This window comes from Bombina bombina, chromosome 3 (assembly GCF_027579735.1).
Source record: "Bombina bombina isolate aBomBom1 chromosome 3, aBomBom1.pri, whole genome shotgun sequence".
NCBI lineage: Eukaryota > Metazoa > Chordata > Amphibia > Anura > Bombinatoridae > Bombina > Bombina bombina.
In genome coordinates, this window is record NC_069501.1 from 626,229,826 (window position 1) to 626,244,470 (window position 14,645).

The window sequence follows — 14,645 nt, forward strand, 5'->3', positions numbered from 1 at the left end:
AAATGTGGTTTGAGGACGGGTTTGAAAACCAGTGCTCTAATGGTTATTGGGTGATATGAAATGTATCTTTTATTTATGGTTAATGTTAATTATGAGTTCCAGATAATAGCTGTAAAAAAAAATCACTAAGGGCTAGATTACAAGTGGAGCGCTAACAAGTGGCTGGTTATTGCTACCGCAAACTCACTATAGCAATTAGCGCTCCAAAAATTAACCAGAGATTAGATTTATAAATGTGCCCTAATTGTCCCCAAAATTAAGTGTGTGGTTTGTTTTAAATAAAAAATGTAGCTTTTATAAAAAAACATAATTATACAAAGCAGTTTTTATGTCTTAAAGTAGGCTGGTGTGGGGTGTTTGAAAAAAAATGCTGTCTTTGGGGAATAAATATATTACCTCATTTTTCCCAACCCCTCCTTTTTTTGTTTCTCTTCCCTCTCTCCCCTAAATTCTTCTACTCCAACACTTTCATCTGATTTCCTACTATATGTTCCTGACTTGTCTTTTTCTTTACGAATAGTGATGAAGAGGGCGCTGAAAAGCTAACACTCAGGTGATTCACATTCCTAGAGTACAATTAAAAGAAGTAAATATCACAATCACATGATAGGATAAATCATTTAATGACAATTTTAAAAATATATAAATATGAAGAGATAAAAATCAGCCTCAATACAATAAACAATATAATGCAGTAACTTGTTAAGAACCCAAAAATTGGTAAAGGAGCGTGCACTGGTATTACTGAGGGGAGCGCAAATAACGTGCTCGAGTAAGCAATATTTTTCACTCAACTTGTAATCTGACCCTAAATAGGTTGATTACAGGTGAGTCTGGATACAGGTTATTGGATAATGATAACAGGCCCAAAAATTATTAAAAAATATAAAACATACTATAAAATATTCTAAATAATCTATAGAATATATCTATATAGTTTACAGTATGTTTAAAGGGACAGTCAACACCAGAATTGGTGTTGTTTAAAAAGAAAGATAGGGGGCGTGTCCTAATAGCCGCCATGTTCAGACGCATAATCTAAGCGCTCCTGATTTCATAAGATTACTTTATGGATTATATTGTACCCATTTTAAAAACCAGAGTCCTAACTTATGGGTCTGGTTTTATGAAGCATTGTTGAATCCAATGATATTCATTTTAAGGAGATCACATCTACGAAATTGACATACAAGACATCTGAACAGGTGCGGCGGCAGTCTTTTCTTTTTCACCAGTATACCCCTCTTTTTTTATAGAATTGTGTTGAGACTTGGGAATTGGGAGACTATTGAGAATTGGGAGACTATTTTATTCGATGCTTGTTCATGTGTCTGGGTTGCTACTCTCAAACACCTTACTTAAACTAGGGTTCTATTACTTATGATTTATTAGATAATATATGTTTGCCCTGCATAAAACGTGGATATCTTTGGAGTTAGTGTGCTCTTATTTGAGAGCCTCACTTAGATGTTATAGAAACTCAGACACGTTGTGTATATAGCCCTCTGCCAACCATAAGAACATACCTCTTCACTAAGTATATCTAAATTTAGTAGGACACAAACCATATTTTAGTGATAAAGAGATTAGATATAGTTTATTTTACTCTGACTTACTGAACTAGAATTTAAAACTAAAGTCATTAGAGAGGGAAGTTGTCAAAACTTGGGTGAACCCGGGAGAGGCCATGTGCCTGAATCATCCAACCTTGCAGTATAGCTTTCACCGTCTAGATTACATCCTTCCTTTTGACCACACTTAGCAATGGTTGCCAAGATATATTCAGTAACACTGCTACTTTCATTCTATCACTCTCGCCATAAGCAATCATAATATAAGTATTATCATTCGCTTAAATTAATAAAAAAAAAAAAATCCCAGTTTAAGCACTGGGTTTAAAACCTGGCAGATTTGTGTCTGTTATAAACTTTATATAGCGGCCACTACCACTTATCATGTGTTTTCATTAGGTATCTGTATATTACGCTTTAGTACAACTTATAAATTATGTGCCATGGTCTATGAGTAATCATATATCACTCTAGTTCTTTCGCCTCCAGCCATTCAAGATTTATTGAGTGGGTTCATGAGTAGCCCATATATTTTGTGGGAAGATTATACAACTATATACAGTACAGATGGCCTTCGGTTTACAACGGTTCAATTTACACCGTTTCAGAATAACAAACTTTTTTTTCCAGTCATGTGACTTCTATTGAAAAACATTGAGAAGCAGTGCATTGATTAAAATAGCCAGTAGGTGGAGCTGTCCGCTTCTGTTGCAGCAAAGATATGCAAGCCAAGCAAGCTGAAATTAATCAGTTTAACCAGACCTGAGCTATTGAGCAGATTTCATAGGAACAAGATCTTCCTGTCTATAAATCAGTCCAGATTGGAATGCATAGAAAGAACTGTTTTCAGAAAAATGCAAGTAAAGTCTGTGTTGTGTGATTATTTTATTAGGTTTACAATGCTGTTAAAAAAAAATTTTGTTCATTTAATTTAGTTTAATTATATATTCGATGTTGTGTGATTATTTTATTAAGTTTATAATGCTGTTTAGCATGTAAAGTCTTCATTTCAAAGCTTTAAAAATAATGTATTAGGTGTTACTTATGACAATTTTGAGAGGGGCCTGGAACCTAACCCCCTCACTTCCCATTGACTTACATTATAAACTGGGTTTCAATTTACAACGGTTTCGATTTACAACCATTCCTTCTTGAACCTAACCCCGGCGTAAACTGAGGGCTACCTGTATTGTTCTAGGGGGGGGAATACTCCATTCCCAGTAGTAAGTCTGGGTTATTTTGAGAGCGGCTTTGGCCCGCTATTTTGAATTATACCATAATAAATTGTTGTTGTGATTTTTTGCAATATTGTTGGGATATAATCCTTATTATATCAGATTATATATTATGTGCCATGGTCCGAAAGGGACTGTATAGCATTCTAGTTCTTCTACCTCCAGCGATTCAAGGTATATTACATAGATTCAAGAGTAGCCTATCTACTACTGGGGAGGTCTATAAAATTATATCTCAGTCTAGTGTACCTCCATTGATAATAGATAACTTATGTAGGTACAAGAGTGACCTATCTATAGTATAGGAGGTTTATATCAATGCATAAAAAGAGGTTTCAGTGGTATTTGCCTATAGTGTCTTGGTTTATGTGGTATTCTATGAATATGTTTGTATTGTTGTACCTATATTGTAACACTAGGCGAATATACTTTCACCAAATACCGTTTATATATGGTCTTAGCCTAACCCCATTGATTTTAATCCTCACAGATAGACGTGTGTGTAGTTTATTGTTATAATGAGAGGATCATACATTTTTATTGTTATGGTACAAAAAAAAAAATTACTTTATTGTTCTGATACAAAAGTTGTCCTTTTATCTGTTTGTATTGAATTGTGGCAAAAATATTCTTATATTGTAACTCTTGCTAAAAACCTCAATAAAATAATTATTTGGAGAAAAAAAGATAGATAATCCCTTTATTACCTATTCCCTAATTTTGCATAACCAACACAGTTATATTAATACACTTTTTACCTCTGTGATTGCCTTGTATCTAAGCCTTTGCAGACTGCCCCCTTATATCAGTTCTTTTGACAGACTTTCATTTAAGCCAATCAGTGCTGACTCTTAGGTAACTCCACGGGCATGAGTGCAATGTTTTCTATATGGCACACATGAACTAACGTCCTCTAGTTGTGTCAAAATGCATTCAGATAAGAAGCGGCCTTCAAGGGCTAAAAAAATTGCATATGAGCCTACCTAGGTTTAGCTTTCAATTAAAAACACCAAGAGAACAAAGCAAAATTGATGATAAAAGTAAATTAAAAAGTTGTTTAAAATGACATGCACTATCTTAATCATGAAAGTTTATTTTTGACTAGACTGTCCCTTTAATCATTCTTAAAAATATTTTATATGTACATTTTTAATAACACGCCTTAAGATTACTAAGCTTTCATGTGTACTAACTTGACTGTGTTAAAATCTAAATAGCGAAACACGATGCACAAAACGCATATTTTAAATTCCTATTTTCTTCACATAGAATATAATGTACTTTGTATTATTAAATATATATTTCTATATATATTTGATATATATATGTAAAGAAATATGTATTTACAATGAAACAGTGGCGTCACTAGGGTTGGTGTCACCCGGGGCGGTATCTCATGGTGTCATGAGATACCAACCCCACACTTAATTTTTTTTTTCTTCTAATGTTACTCCTAAATCGTAACTCCCATATAACACTGAATGTAATAGCAATAGTAGTGACATACACCTTCAAATAATACATGAAAAAAAGATAAATGTTTTTTCAAAATGTAAACTTTACTGAAATAAATTAAATAACACAAAATAAAACAGGAACAAATACAATCCCATGCCATGTGTAACTGTAACATTAAACTTTACTGAAATAAATTAAATAACACAAAAATAAAACAGGAACAAATACACTCCCATGCCATGTGTAACTGTAAAATTAAACTTTACTGAAATAAATTAAATAACACAAAAATAAAACAGGAACAAATACACTTCAATTTGTAAAATTAAACTTTTCTGAAATAAATTAAATAACATAAAACAGGAACAAATACACAAGTATTTAGCGAGCAGCTCAACTAAATCAGAACTTTGCTTTCCTGGCCTTCAAAGCAGCGAAATTGTTAATCACTTCATGGAAATCAATGTCTTTCGCTAACTCACTTTCAATGGATAATATCGAAAGATCAGAAAGCCTTGACTGCCCCATTGTAGATCGCAGATAATTCTTAATAAGCTTAAGCTTTGAAAAGCTCCTCTCACATGAAGCCACAGACACACAGATTGTCAGAAATAATTTTAGGCTCAGTGACAGGGTTGGAAGAGATTCTATGAAGTCCCATTTAGCTATAAATGTCAAAATTTCTAATGTTGCCCAGTCTTTGACTTCTTCCAGATTAATCTGTGCTGCTTTCAGGTGCCTTCTCAGCCTTGGTATTTCAAGGAAAAGCTCACTCTCAGATACCTCATCATAGAAATTGGACAATTTTGGAATGGACACCTTTTATTCTTCTTCAGTGGCAGATATGAGACTCTTAGCTTGAACTGCCTCAAACATGCCTGCTACTTCCATGATGGCTCTTGATCTGTTTTGGATTTCAGAATGAAAGCGATCAATGCACTCAAGCATCCCCCTTTTATTTTCTTCTTGCAGACTGAGTCCAGCATCTCTTGCCTGCTCCCCTGGCATCCTCTTCTTGAACCTGGCTCTTCTCTCTACTGCAATTCCATATTCCTCAGATTTTAAAAGAGCCTGTTCAATTGCATGTTCCACTAGGCGAATACGTTCCTCGTACAGAAAAAGTCTTAGCGTCTCTAGCTTTGTCACCACTTTGTCGAGACTTAAGCCCTTAGTCTGCAGGTACTGCTGTGCATCATTAACTTCCTGAAGTACATCAGACCAGAAGTACAGGTAGCACAGAAAAGTGAAATCAGAGAGAGCATTCAAAAGAACTTGTGCTGCTCCTCTTGTCTCCAAATTTTCATCTGGATCACAAAGATCTCCAATCGCCTCTACAAACTTGTCAAATTTTTCTTTTACTGGCTTAACTGCAGCATGATGAGCACTCCAGCGTGTTGTTGATAGCCTTTTCACTGACATTCCAGTATGGTCAATTAATACATCCCATCGATGGGTGGAAGCAGAAAAGAAAGAAAACATTGTCTGAAGAGTTCCAAAAAATGTCACACATGATGCATTTTCAGCAAAAGAGTGCTGCCCGCACAAGTTAAGAGAATGGTCCACACATCCATTAAAAATAGCTTTTTTGTTCTTTTCCTTAAGAATTGACTGTACACCACCATGTTTTCCAGCCATAGTGGCAGCATTATCATAGCCCTGAGCGCGGCACATCATTATGTCCAATCCATCACTTTCCATTTTTTTGAGAATTTCAGAACTGAGGTCAGCAGCTTTTTTCCCCTTTAAAGGGAAAAATCCTAGAAATACTTCTTTTACTTCAACTTTCCTATTGCTGATTTTTACATATCTGATCACTTCTGACATCTGGTCAGTATGGGATATGTCAGGTGTGCTGTCAAACATGATCCCAAAGTACTTTGCAGACTTTATCTCCATGACAAGCTTCTCCTTCACATGATTTGCCAGGACACTTATAAACTCATTCTGAGTTTTTGGTGCAAGATATGAAACCGATACTTTAAGTTTACATGTGCTCTGCTTTAATCTAATTAGGTGCTCTTTCAATACTGAATCATATTTTGAAAGCATCTCAACCATCTCAAGAAAGTTCCCTTTATTGAATGAAGATTCATCTTCCTTGTGGCCACGGAATGCCAGATTCTGTTTGGCAAGAAACAATGTGATGTCAAGCAATCTGTGCAAGATGTCCCTCCACTTTTTCTTCTCAATTTCCATCAAGGCAATATTTTCGGCATCAATGGTTTTGTGCATTTTCAGTCCTGCTGCCAAAGTTTTCCAATTTTCAAGGCAACGTAGGTGATCTTCAGATGTCTCTTGGTTATTTACTTTCGGGTTCAGTTTCCACCACTTCTGAAACCCAGTCACAAATTTGGATATGGTATCTGTAGCACTAATGGCAAACAGTCGGCAGCAAAAACAGTATAAATTCTCACTGACAGGTGAGTAAACCATCCAAGATCGCAGAATTTTCTCGCCATTAGGCATCATCTTGTAAAACCACTCTTTTGTAAGTTGGCGCACAGCTCCCTTTATTTCAGCTTTTGCATCTGGCCTTTTCACAACACTGAAAGGACCATCTTTATTCTGAAAAGAAGCACTTCCCTTTTTGATGATTTCAACCCGAAAATGGTCTGGAACTGGTATCTCCCAGAAAGAAACATCACATAAAATTTGCAAATCTTTCTCCTTAATGGCAATCATTTCTTTTACAGTATCATGGCTATGGCTAGAGTCACTTTCAGCACTCTCTTCTGCTTCAGATTCTGCCATTTCTGCTCCTTGCTCTTCTACTTCAGATTCTGCCATTTCCACTTCTTGCTCTTCTGCAGAATGCATGCTAGCAATGGCATCCGAAGAATCAGCTATATCAATCGGAGACTCACAAGCAGTGTCTTTAGATGAACCCTGGCCATCATCTGGTCTTTTAACATACTGAAGCATGGATCCAGCAAGTGTTTTGATTGATTTAGTTCTTGCCTCTTTTGCTTTTCTTTGCTGGCATCCACTTGGCCTCTTTGATTTATGCACTCCATGTGGCATGATAGAATATTCCTGCAATAATAATCAAATATATCCTATTAAAGCTAACAAAATGGCTTTTTCATTGATGTTCTACAATCTTCTTAAATGTCAACTGCTTTGTGCACCAAGCCCAAGGTGAATCAAGGTGAGCTCTCAAGGCTTCAGGATAGTCTTGAGAAGTCCAAATCACTCATTGGTCTATTATTTTTTGGAGCAACAAAGCACTACTGGGAGCTGGAGGGATATGTGCAGCCACCAATCATCAGCTAGCTCCCAATAGTGCATTGCTGCTATTAAGCCTATCTAGGTATACTAGCGAGTAGCGATTCAATAGAAAATATGAAGACAACAAAGCAAATGACATAATAGAAGCACATGGCAAAGTTTTTTAAATTTATATACTTTACCTGAACCTTAAAAGAAAAAAAAATGGGTGTCATACTTTCATATCCCTGTCAGGGTTTGGATGTAAGGAAATGGTATATATGTTTTCCTAGGAATTCACCAAAACTTGGAGTCTAAACAAATTCAATAGTGATATCATGTTTACACCTATATACTAGACCACTGGTTAATAAAACATATCCTCAGTGCTCAGGCCTCCCTTACAGGCCAGATTTTTAGGATTACCTTGGGTGAGAGCATGTAAAATAATTGTAATCAGCTTATTATTTCACCTGTGCTCTAGTTCACATATTCTGAAAATCTGGCTTGTTAGGGTGGCATGAGGACACGTTTGAAACCAGTACTATAGACCCATAATTATGATAATTAGCCCAATGGCCACATATAAAAGGAACATCAGTTTTATTGCATTCCAGAGAAGCAGGGTTTCACCACTTGGATAAGCACAAGATAAATTGAACAGAAAACATACGAGCATAACAAGAAAGCTGGAGAAACTAACAGAAAACTCTTGCTTGTATGCAACTCAATTGATCACTGGCTGATAAGGACAACTCCCAAAATTCCACAAGCATAAATAAAGCATTAAAAGTTGCTTTATTTACCACAAGAACATTCATTACCAAAATACATTCTCATATTCTTTTAAGATGCATTTAGAGAAAAAAAAACAACACACACTATTCAGAACATGCTGTGATCTTATCCAAGATGTCATCACAGAAAATGCAGCATGTCTGCAGAAAGAACTTGACACATGCAGGAACTAGTGCTGTTACTTTGCTGTGCTGTTTAGGAACACCTAAAAGACTGGTGTCAGTGGTGTAGTAGATTTCTCTTTAAATCACAGATGGTATTGTGTATGTATACAGATCATGTACAAGCAATCACTCAAGCACTGCAGTCAGGTCTGGCTGTAATATAATAATATTGCAGGCATCTACTTCTCATACAATACAAGTGACAGCTGTGTGAAGCTAGGTAGGTTGGTAATGTGAGCAATACAGGCCTGTAATAATTTTGCACTTAGCCTCACAAAATATTTGATGACATTTTAAGAATGTTCCGACTGAGTGCAGTAATATATTACAGGCCTGTATTGCTTACATTATTTATTTCAAGTTAAAAAAACAAAAATTCACTAGTCACATATGCTGCATTTACTATGCATGTATGCCTAAGTTTGCAGCACAAAAAAGACTGCAGCACAAAAGGCAACAAAAAGTCTGAAAGTTTATATTTTGTGAATGACTGCTTGTACAGTATTTAATGATAGCCTCACTAAATATTTTAGGAAATGTTAATGTTCCTGGATATCATTAACGACTGTAGAAGCATTCACAAAATATAAACTATCATTCTGACTTTTTGTGGCTTTTTTTTGTACCAGTTATAATCAGAAAAGGAAAGAAATATAAAATACAGGTTATTAATAATAAGGAAAAATAATGGGGGGAACGGAAAAGAAAGAAAACAGTGATACAGGGATTAAAAAAAACAAATAATATTTTAATACTCTAAACAGAAAAAAAAAAAGCAGATGGTAAGAATGTCATTCTGAAATCTATATTTCAAATCTCAGTGCAATGATATCCATGGTGGTAGTCTAATACATAGAACCAAACAGATTAAGATGTGAAAAATGTATGTGTTGCACTTGCAATACATGATTATATAGCCGCTGCTGTCCTGAGCACTTTCTTTAGTATAAAATATGGAAAGGACTTAAAGACTTTTTTTCTTTTCTGAGCAGGAATTGCTTACAATTAGAAACACGGTAACAAAAAATAAAAATTTTCTTCTTAGACTTCAATCATAATAGATAATGTAGGAAATTGCACACTTGGGGTTTTGTTCTATATATTTTTTCTAAGAAACCTAAGAACAGCCACAATTTGTTTTTCTAATTTTCTTTTCTTTTTTAATGTACTGAGTGAGCAACACTACTGGATACAAAGAATTGATTTTTCTACGGATTATTATTTTTTTTTTATTTGTGGCCTTTTAATATCTGCAATGTTTATTTTTTTAACTCTGTTCCTTAGGGCACAGCTAATAAGAAAGAAAATTTATTACAGCAAATAAATGCATTAGAAAATTATGAGCAGTCTATAACACCGAGCTGGTGCAGAGTCTGCCATAGTTGGTGAAGGAGTCAGCTATATTACTGAATAATAAACTGTCTCTCAGCAAACACAAATCAATGTGGTGTAATATTTTAAATTGGAATGGTTGTTGTTTATACAGTTAACACTCAGGGAAATGATGTAACATAATCTGATTTAATTGCTTGTGGGATGAAGTTAATTGTGCTCGAGCCTTTTTAGCAGTGCACACTAAGCAAGAAATCTGGTGCCGAATAATTTCTTAAATAAACAAATAAATAGAATAATTCTTCATCCAGAGATGTCTTCATGTCTATAAGTGCTAGTAACTGATAGCATGAAACAAACACACTTCATTCAGCGTAACTAAAGGACAACACAATAAGCTGATGTAGGTTGTGTAAGTCTTTTGGTTTTCGTGACTCAGATCAGATGTCTCTGTCTGTATATGGCTTTTGAGGAGAAGATAAATCAGAAAACAGGGGGCAACCGCAGTTTAACTGTGACTTACCTGCCTTACTTCACGGTCGTTCGGTTCGTTCACTGTCTTGGCGCTTGCTGCCCTGCCTGCCAGCCTGTGTCGCACGTCGTCCCGCTCTCGGCCGCTCCCGCTCTCTCTCTTTAGGTGACGTCACGTCGTCTTCCTCCTGAGTCCTGCGCATGCGCAGTCACTAGTGTTGTGACTATTTGCTCCTCCGCTCCCCCCACTTAGCCTGCGCAGTGTGCCCTGTTCATCTCCGGTCACGTTCCACAGGTGGTGCTGCATGTGAGTGACTGTGTGTCAGCCAGACATTGCTGAGGATTGGAACGTGACCGTCGGTCTGTCTGTGGCTGCAGCCTGCCCCTGCTGCTCCGACTAGAGTGATCATCATTCTACTGAGTGAGTCTAGTCTAATGGAGTAGATTGATGATCACACAGTCACTGACGTCACAGCGGTTTACATGCGGTGGTTGGGTCACTCACGGACGGACGGAGTCGGACCCCCCCCCCATGGTTAATTAGTAAATTAAGTAAAGTAATACAACTGTTATGTATTTATTAACTCACTGAACAAAGAACAACAACGCCACACCACACTACTATTCAGATTCAGAAATAAAAAGTTAAACTTACAAATCAAATTACAAATCAAATAATACTATTCTTCTAACAGGTTAGTAACAGCTGCTGTGGTGTCACCCCCCTTATGGTGTCACCCGGGTGTGGGTCGCCCCCCCCGCCCCCCCCCCTAGTGACGCCACTGCAATGAAAAGTATGTGAAGAACATTGGAATTTTAAATACGTGCAATAAATATGCAGTAAAACACATAAATACATATGTACACACATATAAACATGTAACCTGTAGGTTGTTGGTCTTTCTTTGGGGATTTAATTTTTAATGGCGCTATTTCCGGTAGCCAGCAGCAAGGAGGAAGGGTATAATAGTGCGGTCATGGTACATGGTACGTTGTGGTTGTGGGTTAAATATACATACATATACATATATAGACGTATATGTATGTATCTCTATGTTAAATCCCTTTGCATATCTTTTTTTTTCTAACACCTGAGACCTCATATCTTTGATCCTGTATAATTTTTTAATGCAATTTTTTAAATTAATTTTTAGCAGACAGTGTTACTATGAGTATAAAAGTATTATTATCATTAGAAGTAGTAGTAGCTGTAGCAGTAATACTATTAGTAGTATGTATCTCCTTTGGTACTAATTTAATAGCAAACAAAATATATTTTGATATCTTCAGTCAGATTCCAGATTGTCAAAGATTTTGATATAATTATCCAATACATCAGCTTGAAATTAAAATGTTACAAAGGGATTAATGTATAAATGAGACACAAAATAATACTATGAATAATGATATTCTTACATGAACTAAAATGATAATGTAATCATTTCTACAATTCTATAGTCCATTTGCGCAGTTTTCACCACATGGATAATGTGTTCATTTTCTTTTTTTTTCTGTGACAGGGTGAAAAAAATGCCTTCTTTGTAGCAGATCTGGGAGTAGTGGTGCACCAACACTGGCGCTTTCTGCAGAAGATGCCGCGAGTGAAACCATTCTATGCAGTGAAGTGTAACAGTACCAAAGAAGTGCTCCAGATATTGGCCCTCCTGGGTTGTGGGTTTGACTGTGCTAGCAAGGTAATATACCATATAGTAATGTCCCTTCTAGAGGGCACAGTAGCAGGTTTAGGAAAGGCTTTTCACCTTCCTTTGTTTTACCGTCTAGTTGGAAATAGACACAATACTGGACATGGGAGTGCCAGCTGCCAATATTGTCTATGCCAACCCTTGCAAGCAGCCCTCACACATCAGGCATGCAGCCAGGCGCGGGGTATGCAGAATGACCTTCGACTGTGAATCCGAACTGGTGAAAGTGGCAGAAAATCACCCAGAGGCTGAGTACGTTTTTCAGAAAATTAATCTACAGGAATTAAAATAGTGGATAGCTGTGCCTGTTTCATTATTTCATTCGGAATGTTGCATGTTAATTAACCCCTTGACTGCTGCAACATTTCTTATTGCTGTGCAATAGTGGTTTGTAGCTGTTTTCTCCCACTGCATTTAACCCTTTTGCTGCTGATTCCTTTGATTGGCCGTTTAACTTTTTCGTTCAGCAGATTCAAACTGTACCATTATTTTATCTATATATGATGACGTGTGAGAAATTGATTGCCTTTTAAAATGTTTTTGGGGGTTTCTGAACCACCCAGCGCTTCAGGCTTTCTGGATTCCCATCATTAAATGAAACTTCAATGATTCGGATAGCTTGTTAATAAGGAAAAGTCCTTTCATGATAGGCTTGTGGCGCAGCTGCTGTCTCAGTGAACTCTGTGGGTTACATGCACAAAAGTAGAAATATAGAAACATAGAATTTGACGGTAGATAAGAGCCAAAAAGGCCCATCAAGTGTACCCAAATTTCATGTTACTTTTTCCGTAGGATAGTCTTATGCGTGTCCCAGGCATTTTTGAATTCCTTTACAGTCTTTGGCATCTATTTATCAAGCTGTCAACCGCAAATACGCTGGAATTCCACAGCGTATTTGTGGCAATCCTGATTCGTAGTTATCAAACCCTACTGACCGGCAAAAGTAGAATTTAGGGACGTAACATACTATTCGCTGGACTCAGTCCGACACAAATCAATGCTTACGTCACTACAGATGTTCCGAACGCAAGTTCGGCACAATCTGACTACTTTTGGAAGTTATCAATGAACTATCAGGTATGCTCGCCACTTTTCCGGCCCAGCATACATGGTTTTCAATCCACCGCCCTGGAGGCGGCAGGTGCCATAGGAATCAATGGGAGTCTGACAGCAGTGAAAGCTCATGTTCGCTGCTGCCCGATATCCCATTGATTCCTATGGGAAATGACTACACCTAACACCCTAACATGTACCCCGAGTCTAAACACTCCAAATCTGCCCCCCTACACTACCGCCACCTACATTATACTTATTAACCCCAAAACTGCCGCTCCCGGACCCCGCCGCAACTAAAAAAACGTATTAACCCCTAAACTGCCGCTCCCGGCCCCCGCCACAACTCTAATAAATGTATTAACCCCTAAGCCGCCACTCCCAGAACCCGCCGCAACCTACATTATACCTATTAACCCCAAATCTGCTGCCTCCTATACCGCCGCCACCTACATAAAGTTATTAACCCCTATCCTGCCGATCCCGGACCCCGCCACAACTAAATAAATTGATTAACCCCTAAACTGCTGCTGCCGGAGCCCACCATCACCTACATTATATTTATTAACCCCTAATCTACCCCCCCCTACACGGCGGCCACTATAATAAACATATTAACCCCTAAACCTAAGTCTAAGTCTAACCCTAACCCTAACACCCCCCTAACTTAAATATAATTTAAATAACTCTAAATAAATATTACTATAATTAACTAAATTATTCCTATTTAAAAAAATACTTACCTGTAAAATAAACCCTAAGATAGCTACAATATAACTAATAGCTACATTGTAGCTATCTTAGGGTTTATTTTTATTTTACAGGCAACTTTGTATTTATTTTAACTAGGTACAATAGTTATTAAATAGTTACTAACTATTTAAGAACTACCTAGCTAAAATAAATACAAATTTACCTGTAAAATAAAACCTTACCTAAGTTACAATTACACCTAACACTACACTATCATTAAAATAATTAAATAAATTAACTACAATTAAATAAAAACTAATTACAATTAAATAAAATTAACTAAAGTACAAAAAACAAACACTAAATTACAGAAAATAAAAAAATAATTACAGGAATTTTAAACTAATTACACCTAATCTAATCCCTCTAATAAAATAAAAAATCCCCCCAAAATAATAAAAAGCCCTACCCTATACTAAATTACAAATAGCCCTTAAAAGGGCCTTTTGCGGGGGATTGCCCCAAAGTAATCAGCTCTTTTACCTGTAAAAAATAAATACAATACACCCCCAACATTAAAACCCACCACCCACACACCCAACCCTACTCTAAAACCCACCCAATCCCCCCTTAATAAAATCTAACACTAACCCCTTGAAGATCACCCTACCTGGAGACGTCTTCACCCAGCCGGGCACAAGTGGACCTCCAGAGGGGCAGAAGTCTTCATCCCAATCTGGGCTGTCAGTATATGGCCGTGTTATAACACAATATATATTTTATAATTATCCTTTAAGCTAAACCCAAAAATATGCATATACCAAAAACCATAAAATTAATATAAATTCCTGAATTCTTTTTTATTAGTTGATATCTATAAACACATTGAAATATATTTGTAGGAACCAGAGTATGAGACAATATTATACACGTTTAAAACTATTAAAATATGCTATGCAA

The 14,645-nt window shown here is 36.6% G+C and overlaps 1 protein-coding gene across 1 annotated transcript in view; it reads left to right on the plus strand.

The window, feature by feature from the left end:
* Window positions 1-14,645, plus strand: part of LOC128651846 (ornithine decarboxylase-like) — an 80,103-nt gene that overhangs the window by 21,830 nt on the left and 43,628 nt on the right. Inside the window, exons 3-4 of the mRNA XM_053704830.1 lie at window positions 11,757-11,930; window positions 12,019-12,191. Coding sequence (XP_053560805.1) covers window positions 11,757-11,930; window positions 12,019-12,191 — 347 coding nt within the window. The remainder of the gene's footprint in view (window positions 1-11,756; window positions 11,931-12,018; window positions 12,192-14,645) is intronic.